Here is a 12048-nt window from a genome sequence, read left to right on the forward strand (position 1 = left end):
TCATCCAGTCCCTTTATTAGCTTTGTTACCCTTCTCTGGACTCTCTCCTGTTCCAGCACATCCTTCCTGAGGACTGGTGCCCAGAACTGGACGGCATACTCCAGGTGCCGCTGGACCAGAGTCTTGTAGAGTGGGAGAATGATCGTTTTATCTCTGGAGTTAATCCCCTTTTTAATGCATGCCGATATTCTATTTGCTTTGCTTGCAGCAGCTTGGCATTGCATGACATTGCTGAGCCTGTCATCTACTAGGACCCCCAAATCCTTTTGCATCCTAGATTCCCCCAGAGGTTCTCCCCTTTGGGGAGTAGGTTACATTCATGTTTTTGCCACCCAAATGCATTATTTTACATTTTTCTACATTAAACCTCATTTACCATGTAGTTGCCCACCCCATCAATTTGTTCAGATCTTCTTGCAAGGTTTCCACATCCTGCGGAGAAATTATTGCCCTGCTTAGCATCGTCTGAAAATACTGAGATTGAACTGTTTATCCCATCCTCCAGTTTGTTTATGAATAAATTAAATCGAATTGGTCCCACAATAGAATCCTGGGGGACCCCGCTTTCCACACCGGACCATTCCAAGAACTCCCCATTTATCCCTACCCTCTAAACTCCCCCCTGTAGCCAGTTTACAATCCATATACTTACCCTATGGTCCATGCCGACAGACCTTAGTTTTTACAGTAAACGTTTATGGGGAACTGTATCAAATGCCTTTGCAAAATCCAGATACACCACGTCTACAGGCCTTCCTGTATCTAGATGGCAGCTCACCTCCTCATAGAAGGTTAATAGGTTGGTTTGGCAAGAACGATTCTTCATGAATCCATGCTGATTACTGCTAATGATACCGTTTTCATTACTAAAATCTTGTATATAGTCCCCTTTCTCCTCCAAGAGTGTGCATACTATTGATGTTAGGCTAACTGGTCTGTAATTCCCAGGGATGTATCTTGGCCCTGGTTTAACTATTGGAGCTAAATTGGCTTTTCTCTAATCTGCTGGTACCATTCCAGTCAGTAGACTGTTCGTAAAAATTAGGAACAATGGTCTGGCAATTACTTGACTGAGTTCTTTAACCACTTCCATCCCGGGCCCATTTTGGCACTCCTCTACTACATGTAAAAATCATTTTGTTGCTAGAAAATTACTCAGAACCCCATAACATTGTTTTTTTAACAGACACCCTAGGGAATAAAATGAGTCGTTGCAACTTTTTATGTCGCACGGTATTTGCGCAACAATTTTTCAAAAGCGTGTTTTTTTTGGGGAAAAAAGTTTAATGAATTAAAAAAATAACAACAGTAAAGTTAGACCATTTTTTTGTATAATGTGAAAGATGTTACACCAACATGTCACGCTTTAAAATTGCGCTCGTGGAATGGCGCCAAACTTTGGTACTTAAAAATCTCCATAGGCGACGCTTTAAAAAATTTTTTACAGGTTACCAGTTTAGAGTTAAAGGAGGTCTAGTGCTAGAATTGTTGCTCTTGCTCTAACACACACGGCGATACCTCACATATGTGGTTTAAACAGCGTTTACATATCTGGGCGGGACTTATGTGTGCGTCTGCTTCTGTGCGCAAGCACATGGGAACGGGGGTGTTTTTAAATTTTTTTTGTTTATTTTACTTTGTTTTTTATTTATTTTTTTTATTTATACACTTTCTCTTTAAATTTGTTTTGATCACTTTTATTCCTATTACAAGGAATGTAAACATCCCTTGTAATAGGAATGATGCGTGACAGGTCCTTTTATGGAGAGTTATGGGGTGTATAAGACCCCACATCTCTCCTCCAGGCTTGAACACATCAGAAAAAAAAAAAAGTACAATCCCATGCTTTCCAGCCAAGATCGCAGCTTTGTTTAAAAGTGCGGCCCGGATTTGACATCATAACATCGCACCCGGGTCTCTGACGGTTATAGAGATGACTGGTGACCATGTGGTCACCGGAAATCTCTATGCTCTTCATCCTGCGGCAGCAGATTCTTTCTCTGGGTCCCCGATGGCACAGAAATGCCCGGAGAAGCACCAGAGGGCGGCGCCTGTAAGAACAATCAAGCGACGGAACTGCCGCTATGTTTGTTCTTACAGTGCACAGAATAGCCGGCTCTAAAAGATATCTGAATGATGCCTGTAGCTGCAGGCATCATTCAGATATCCCCACTGAAAGTCAGACGTCATATGATGTCCTTGGGCTGGAAGTGGTTAAGGCATTATCACATGTACATGAATTATGACATCACAAAGGTATCAAGCTGTACTGGACCCAAAGCACCTTGATATGTTTCATGGATTACGATTAACATCTAGTGGAAATTCTGGAGGCACTGCTTTACAATACATAGACATGCAATTGCTTTAGCCCCAATACACATGTCTGTTCAACAGAAGCCAGTCTAACGACCAGCTTCTGTCCAGCGGTCATGCTGGAAAACCAATATTTGGTCAGTGCTCACAGCCAATGACTGCAAGCGCTGATCTGTGTATTCTGGCGAGAATCCCCGCAGTCAGAATACAATAGAACAGTGTTAGAGATCCCTGCAGAAACGTGTTGTGTTGATGCAGGCATCTGTCATATTATTTTTTATTTTTTTTAACCCTCAGTTTGAATGAAAAAAAACTGTTCATGTATACCCAGCTTTACCTAAACCCCACATGATTAAAATAGGCTTTCCTTTTGCATGCATAATAATGCTTACATGTATAGTATAACTAGTAAACTATAGTTATGTCAAGGGATTAATGAGTTATAACTAGAACTCATTATTACCTTGACATCTGTTAGACTCACATTAGAGGTGTTCATGTTGATTCACTGACATGTGCATGTATAGTATGTTTTAGGATTTGTTTATTTACTTGGGCTCCTTTCACACTGGCTCCTCCGATATGCAGAATCCGCTTGCTAAGTGGAGGATCTCTCCACTGAGCCACACGGACAGTTCCACTCTCCTTTATAGGGCAATCAGATGGAAACGGGCCTTCTGTGCATTTCCATCCGATCCGCCAGATGGATGGAAAATAGGACCACCAGCCTTCTGGTTTTGGCGGCTGGGTGTCAACGGACATGTGTCTACTGGCATCCGCCGTACCATAGAGGACAATGCAGGGTTCGATCCGGTCTGCCTGAAAAAACTGACAGGCGGACCTGATTTGGACAGCCCCTGTGAAAGGGGCCTTACTGTTAAAATGATTGTAATTTCATTAATTAGAACATTGCAGTGCTTTACCAGTCCCATTTAGGTTTTTGTTTTTTCCCCACTTTTGGTCCCTATGACACCCCTACTGCATATGGGCAGAAAACAAGATTGACCCCTAACTGGACTTTTAAGGGACCTAAGTACGTATGAGTAGAAAATTGTAAATATTTTATTAATGAATACATATAGTGAAAAATACAGAATAAGAATGGCGGAATGTTAGACAAATATGCATATGAATTGAAACAGTCAATACAATAATTAATGATGTTTATCTTATAATTCACCCAACATGTTTTGGAGTTTTCATCTCCTTCTGCGGTACATAAGAGGATCAATTATGTGTAGAATGTATTAACGGATAGTTTAGATATATATACAAAGATAGTAACATCCAATAATCACAATATTAATGTGTGTATGACACACATACTTACAAGATTGCTAAGACTGTCATATGCAACACATTCCACTTGGAATATTTAAAACATGGAGCGAAGGTGTGTCCCGGATATGCCCGTCTATAATGTCTGGCCTTTTGGCAGAAGATTATTTACTGAAAGGTGACCTGACAAACCCGGGAAAACATCAACAACCAAGACTGCTGGAGTTGAGGGGAGGCAGAGCCCTGTAGATAAAAGTAATAGAGATGTATGTGTGGTGGTTATGATTTATCAAAGAGTAATGCATTTCCATACATAAGATACTGGATTCCAACATCATACCTCGTGATGGTTAAATTGGTGTTCACTCACCCATAGGTAAGTATACTAGGCTCAAATGTGGATGGCCACTGAAAAAATGAGATCAACAGGTATATGAATGTAATGGCCATATGGTTAATTGAGACTGCCTGGATGTCCAGGAAAGATCAATGGACAAGTATAATCAATCCTCAAAACAGTCATGACCCCCTCAGTACTAGCTGATTTCAACAAATTGAACGCTTGGAAAGACATCCAGTGAGCAAAGATCTAATTTAGGAATGATAATATGTGTCTATTAAACTTAGTAATATGAACAATGTCAACAAGATGGCATGAATGTAGTTGGCGATCAAGAGGGGAAATAATAATTAGATTTAACCAGGCCAATGTGTGTATACACAGTTGTAGTCATGAATAGAATTGATTGCTAAAGAGGCAATTCAATAGGTATCCATGAGCAATTCATTGTATAAACTTTAAGAACAAATATATATATATATGGCCAAACTGAGGTCGATTATCAATGTCAGGACCGGAGAGGACTGACAGAGATCCAAAGCAGCCAAGGACAGGCAGAGCAGCCACAAAAGAGGACCAAGTAAATGGATGTGAACATACCTTAGAGCAGACAGGCAGTCATGTGGGAGCACACCCTGGCACTCAACCCAATAGTGTCAGTTTGGGCTTTACTAGAGCCTGTAATTTTATAATACCATCCCACCAATCACGGATACAGCCGATTAGTATCAGCTGTGACCGAGATCTAGGTGGGAGGTACAGGGCTATCGCATCGCTCCTCGGCTCCCTGAGCTGCTGGAGTCGAGGGGAGGCAGAGCCTCCAGCAGTCTTGGTTGTTGATGTTTTCCCGGGTTTGTCAGGTCACCTTTCAGTAAATAATCTTATTCCAAAAGGCCAGACATTATAGAGGGGCATATCCGGGACACACCTTCGCTCCATTTTTGTATTTTTTCAAGTGCAATGTGTTGCATATGACAGTCTTAGCAATCTTGTAAGTATATGTCATACACACATTTATATTGTGATTAATGGATGTTCCCATCTTTCTATATATATCTAAACTATCCGTTAATACATTCTAGATACATAATTGATCCTCTTATGTACCCCAGTAGGAGATGAAAACTCCGAAACATGTTGGGTGAATTATAAGATAACATCATCAATTATTGTATTGACTGTTTCAATTCATATGCATATTTTTCTAACATTCCGCTATTGAGTACAAGGACCAGAAGGACAAACCACAATAAAAAGATTGTTGTACTTTCTAACTTTTGTTTGCTCTGCCTAAAGCAACACTAAACCACATCCTTTCTCCAAAAATAATCCATCCACTTCCTTATGGCTCTGTAGTCCATTTTTCATTAAATTGTTTACCAGTTTTTTTTGCTACCTCTCCAAGAGCTCTCAAACCTCTCCCTTTCTTTTTCCACTTCCATTTGTGTTGAATGAGCACTGATGATGATGCACACTACAAATCCTAATGTACCCAGTCCATTCTGGCGGCAGGCAAGAGGTGGCAACATTCCTACATACAGTGGGATTATACAGGAATTCTATCACAGCAGCAAACAGAATTTGGGGTGGGCTGAGAGCAATAGATGGTACTTTTGAGTTGAGAATGAATTTAGTGTCACTTCAAAATTGTTTTTGATTTTGTCCCTTTAAAGGATTTCCCATCACTACCGGCCTCATCAGGGGAAATCTTCCCCATAGGGACACAGATGGTAATAACACAGGATCCAGCCCTTTCACATTCTAAAGTTTTGGCTGGCTTTGGTTTATGAAAGTTTGAACAAAATGCCTTAGCGAAAATATTAAGCACATTCTATACTAATGCAATTCCAATTACTAATACAGCTGATTTAGCTGGCCATGATAAAAGCATACACACACAATTAGTATTGTCAGAAGGCAAACCTGAGGAAAGTTAGATGAAAACATGACACAACAATGACTTTCATAAAGCTTTCATACCTCTCCTCAAATGACAAATGCTGCACCATCTGAAAGGAAAAAGTCAGACGCCCTGCCACATTATAAAATGGTGATTTCACTACAAAACTGCACTCTTAGTAGAAATCCAGTTTGTCAGCACTTAGCTTCAAGTGCAGATCAATAGAGCACAACCAGTTGTAGTTTTTAAACATTCATCTTGAAGTTTTCGCTTAAATTCTTCTGTTTGCAAAGTTTTAGTTTGACGCATTACAAATATTAGGAGAACAGATATGTAGGCCCATTTTCACTGCCTGAAAATAGTGTGAAGAGTAGGAGTGGTTGCACGTGTCTGGTTGATCGACGGGGGGGTGTAATGGAACACTCTAACAATATGCAGGCCAGTTGATTGGTTTCGGCTGAAGCTATTTTGGTACCATTTCTGGCTCCAGTAAGCATGAGGCTTGGCACTCCATGACCATTGACTCATGTCTTTATGTGACATAATTAAGTCAAAATTATGCTGTTTAATGTGAAGGCAAGCACAAGTGTCTGCACGTACTCGTCATTTTTGAACAGGCAAGTCAGGTTTACTTTAAAAAAACATACCACTTCATGACCTAATGAAGCCAAGCAGCATTTTGGGATGTGCTATTCTTAAGCTTCAAAAAAGGAGGGCTATCAGGATGCTTTGAAGAAGAATGTTGGGTTAATGGCGATGCAAGGAGGCACCTTTTATACAAACCTTTAAAGCATAACTGGATTAGAGAGTAATTAAAATACCCTCTGCCCCCCAACCCCCCCCCCCCCCCTTGTCTGAGAGGAGAAACACCGAGACTGGTCAGAGGATATCGAGGAGTGCAACTTTAGGAAAGACGTATCATCCCCTAAACATGAGCATAATAATCAGCTTGGGGGGGTCCAATTTAAATTGCTGATCTCTTGGCCCAGAACTGGGCTTTAAAGTGGTTGCAAACCCACAAACAAAAAACCTGCAAGACAAAGGCATAATGAGCTAGTATGCATAGCATACTAGCTCATTATGAAATACCTTAGATCGAAGTCCCCGTACATCGCTCCGGCCAGCGGCATCGCTCCAGGAGTTACTTCCGGTGCTGTGATTGGCCGGAGCTGCGATGACATCACTAGCACACTAACGTAACGGCACACTAGCTGAAGCGACGGCACACACGTACCATTGTTTCAGTGCGATTGTGCCGATGCCGTCGGCGCATGCTGATACAGGGGATATCTCCTAAACTGTGCAGGTTTAGGCGATATCCGGGGTAGCTACAGGTAAGCCTTATTATATATAGGCTTAACTCTAGTAAAAATTGGTCTGTAAGGGTTTACAACCACTTTAAGGGTACAAGCTGAGTAAGGAACGTTAGTCTATTTGTGCACAGTTCTCCCTTACAATGTACAGCAGATAAATTCAGAGAAAAATAAACATGTTAGAATCTTTTTTAAATCTCAACTAGATTGTGTGTGAATGTACGTGTATTTGCCAGAAAATCCATGTTTTTGTCTACAGTGTTTGCGTAATTTGTGTTGTGTATGAGCATCTGATTTCATTATTCAGGTGCAAATGCAATGCACTTAACAGTTATGTATATTTAAATTTTGTTTGTGCTAGTTTAAATGGCATGTTTACTGTGTTACCACATCTGTTAACCTAAAATATATATGTAGGTCTGTGCTTATGTAGAACATCTGTAAAGTCCTGGCTATTTGACTGAAAGCTCTCAAGTCATTTTCATTACTGTCATCTCCTCGGCTGTAAAGTTTCAGTAAATGGGGCTGCTTTCTTTTTTTAGGCTGGCATTCCTACTGATATGCATGCAAGAGAAGCTACTGTCACTCAACTTCATGTGTAAGATGTTCTACTTCCATTGAAAAGTGAAACTGAACAAAACTTTTTTTTTTTTTTTTTTTTTTCCCCCTTTTCTAGGCGAGCTTATACAGAGGCGGTTACAGCCGATTTGCTCCGTACTGAAGTGACGTAAACAATTATTTCCTATAAAATCTGGACAAAACTGCCCGTCTCCCCATTTGCTGTTTCCCTTTCTCTCAACTATCAAAGTTCACGAGGCCCGGCTTTTGCAATACTTACAGTGAAAATCTCCTCTTGGAATTTTCTGGCAGCGCAAGATGGATGAAATCAACTGAAAAATATTGAAAACAAACACAAAAGACATTTTTTATACCTCAGCTTACTTTTGAAATCTGTATTTTTTATTTCTGCATTTAGTTTTTTGTGTTCATTTCGTTCCAAAGATTGTTACTTTTTATTTTTTAACTGTGTTAAAAATGCGTGTGTGTATATATGTGTGTATGTGTATATATATATATATATCTGTGTGTGTGTGTGTATATGTATGTGTGTGTATGTGTATGTGTGTATGTATATATATATATATATATTACATACATTCATACACACATATATGTACATATAATATTTACATAATTATGTGCTGTGAGCTTTTTTTTTATCGTTATTTTCTATACTTTGAAGGACATTCGCTGAAAGTGGGATATTTCAACATGTAGGGGGGCATTCAGGAAATGCAAGAGTTAAGTCTAATATTTTTTAATTAAACGTTTTTATCTAGAAGCCTCTGGCAAAGTGAATGATGTTTGAAACAAGCTGTTTGGGCCATTTTGGTAAACATATTAATGCGAACCTGTGATTAAAATCAAGAAAAATCTTAAAATGGGTACCCATCATGCTACCAGGGAACATACATGGTTACGTGTCCCTTTTTAATTCTTGTCCTGAAGCAGTTTAGCTCCCATTCACATGAGTTGTGCTAAGGCATAAATCTTACCATTTCTGCCAGTGCAGACGATTGGCATAAAACAGTGTTCAGGCAGAGCTGCCTTCCTTTTGGCTTTACTATTGCTAGACTGAGCAGTTTCTCATTTGACATTTGCTGATACCATCTGTTTTCAGTGGGTAAGCATCTAGTAGAAGTTGATTTATTAAGAAGATGTTGCTGGCCTCTGGTGGCATAATAAAATGGCACAGGCAAGAAACAGGGTGTACACAGGAGACACAGCATAAGGGATCAGAACACCTCATCAGAGGTTAGGTTACCTACTATAACTGTGTTAATATTTACTATAAATATATTTAACCATTTTTTAATCCTCTTTAACATGGCACTAGGTCAGCTTTAAAAATGTAAACAAATAGATTTGGCATGTTATCCTGTAATGCTCGGGGTTTCATGCTTTTATCCCAGCTGATGAGTCTGTAAGAGAGAATAGGGTTTTATTCTTTCTAACGCTAGGAGACAAGAGTGTTACTTGCAGGAGAAACCGAATACGAAACATGAAAACAGGTTCCAATTACATACAAGTAATGTGTCCTATACATATTCCTTAATATTCTTTTATATATATATATATATATATATATATATATATATATATATATATATATATATATATATGTATGTGTGTGTGTGTGTGTACAGTATAAAGCATGGTTCTATGGTTCATAGAACAAAAGAAAGGTGATCACAGTTGTATGTTTCAGTACTTTCAGCTAGTATAATTTTTATTTTTGTCTCCAAGCCAAAATAATATATGCAGATTAAAACATTAAGCATGCTTGCCATTGCTGAAACTTGATCTAAATATGACTGCATCTGAGGCATGTTCTATTTCTGTATCCTTATTGTTCTGTTTTAGGATTATTATAAACAGTAACTAGAATTCTAGAACTGTACTATCACCGTCTATACTTTGTATATTGTCATCCTCCTTTTGTGCTGGTCACTATGTCCGTCCTAGAGAAAGGACCTGACCTCATATCGGCAGCTGGCAAAGTAATAAGCTGCGTGATAAGGTATTGTATATTTAGTCAGTCATTAACTCGCATATACAAAATCATACTTTAGTGTGCATATTGGGCTATTTACTGTGTAAGTTGCTAAACTCCTTCAAAGCCAGAGGGAAAAGGCAACATATATTCTGAGGAGCTGTAATTTAATAACTTCCACTAACTTCTAGTGCTGAAAAAAAAAAAAATCAAATTCCTTGAAATTTAAGGGATTAATAGAGCAACTATGTCCCTGTGAAAGGGAAAAGAGGAATAATTCTGGGAGGGGCATCCTAATGTTCCTCTGGACAATATTGCAGCTATTCATTAATCAGTCAGGTAAAATTTGAAACTTTCCACAATAGTGGATTGTCATTGTCTTCCTATAAATACTATAAATTGTGATGTACATTATAATTTGCTACTTTGAGGTAATTGTGACACCATTTTGCAGTGGAGCCAATGTCTTTCCATTGTGCACTGCATTTTATTGTATTAATAATCGGTGGAGTGTGCTGTATGCCTGCAGAATGTTCCATTGCACACTGTATTATAGATCTGTCATAATTCTAGTATCCATGCATCCCAGTTTTCTTAGGACAGTCCCATGTGCTACTGGAAATCTTTTTTTTTTTTTTTTTAACAATGCATTTTGTCCACGAATCATACACTCAATAAAGCCAAAAGTTTGGTATAGATAGTACAACTTTTCTGTTTGTCATGGAGCACCCAAAGGAAAGAAGGGTGTGTCAGTTTTAAAATAAGCAATTTCACCTTTAGAGTGTTTTTGTTTTTATGGATGACATTAACACCCCAATTTTGACATGCTATACTTCAATTCAAGCATCATTTGCTACAGTTGGGTTACTAATGACTTGCCTAGGGAGCGATAGCTGGTGTTTAGAGACAATTGTCAGATTTTCCAACTTTTTGGAAAATATTGGCTTGAACAGGGCTCATTCTTCACGTGTGTGTGTGTGTGTGTGTGAAGAAGAGTGAAGGCTCAAACAACTGTGTGTGAACTGCTGTCATTATCATAGCGGGTCCATGCACTCCACTGACTTGGTTAATTGCCGGCAGATATACTCTCACCTGCTGTTCTCAGGGAGATATTTGCCCATCTATGAGCAGCCGAAATTACGGGAGACCTATGCATAATATATTTAATATGATATAGTGGTTGTTTTTACTTCAATTTCTTTTGTTTACACAGTGCATATTATTCTAGAGGAAATAGAATTTGTGGAGAATTGAATCTGTTAGGATAATATTTGCACACCTACTATTTAATACAAATGATATAGGGGTATATTTATTACAGTAGAACCATGTAGTAGCACAGATGGACAGCGAAATGCCGTCTCCTTTCATAGTACACCTTTACTATTACATGCTGTTTGCGTTGGCATACCTAAACCAAATTTCAGTATACCTGTACAAAGAAAATGGAGCACTTTTTGCGGCCCTTTTTACCAGTAATGCATGGATACAATTAACTACACCCATATGAGCACAGATTTTCTCACAAGACCTATCTTTTTGCCTAAAACACATTTATTTAAATAGGTACGTTTATAATATGCAACTTGTTTTAGCCATGTTTTTTATGTACAGTGCAGTTGGTTCCATGTTTGTATTAAAGCTCCAATGTAATCTAGTGTACCATACTGTAAATACATAGCTCCTCCCTAATGCAGTCACTTGCTTAATATACTTACATCAGTCCACCATGCCAAAGTCATTTGCAGTTTTCTTTTATACCCTTTGCTTAACATAAATTGTTATCCTGTCTTTGCTTTAATGTTATATTTACCTTCTAAAATTTAGGTTCACATTATGATTAAAGGGAAACTGTTATTCAAATGTTTGTCATGTACCTTTCAGTGTATAGCTGTTTCATGTAGTGCAACATTGCATTAAATTAAATAATTTTTTAAGCTTTATTGAGGTTTACTTGTTTGGTGTATGGGCTATTTGTATAATCTAAAGTTTTTAAATTGCAGCAATAGAAACCTTTTTTGCATGTTAAAGTATAGTCAACTTGCCTTTCTTGTCAAATTTGTTGAAGTTTTATAAGTCAGGGAACAGGTTCAAAAGCAATACAGGAATATACAATAGTAAGGTACAGTATAACATTATAATATGACAAAAGATAAAGTTGTCTCTTACTTTAGACATTTTTGCTTTAACACTATAAGAAATATCTGAGTTGACAATTTTTTCGTTTAAACATAGACTATGATAGAATAATAGAATCTCAATAAAATTATAATTTGAGAATATCTAATTTCTTAAATAAAAGAAGTGTTAAGGAATTGTCGCTCTCATATTTCAAGTAACAGGAAGT

General features: G+C 38.3%; 1 protein-coding gene across 18 annotated transcripts in view; it reads left to right on the top strand.

Annotated features, from left to right (window-relative positions):
* Positions 1–11644, top strand: part of RBFOX2 (RNA binding fox-1 homolog 2) — a 623882-nt gene extending 612238 nt beyond the window's left edge. For all 18 annotated transcript variants that reach the window (XM_073592800.1, XM_073592799.1, XM_073592790.1 and 15 more), the window contains one exon: positions 7824–11644. In XM_073592800.1, the coding sequence (XP_073448901.1) occupies positions 7824–7868 (45 nt within the window). In that variant the 3' untranslated portion in view covers positions 7869–11644. The remainder of the gene's footprint in view (positions 1–7823) is intronic.
* Positions 11645–12048: the final 404 nt, after the last annotated feature.

Source organism: Aquarana catesbeiana, linkage group LG07 (assembly GCF_042186555.1).
Source record: "Aquarana catesbeiana isolate 2022-GZ linkage group LG07, ASM4218655v1, whole genome shotgun sequence".
NCBI lineage: Eukaryota > Metazoa > Chordata > Amphibia > Anura > Ranidae > Aquarana > Aquarana catesbeiana.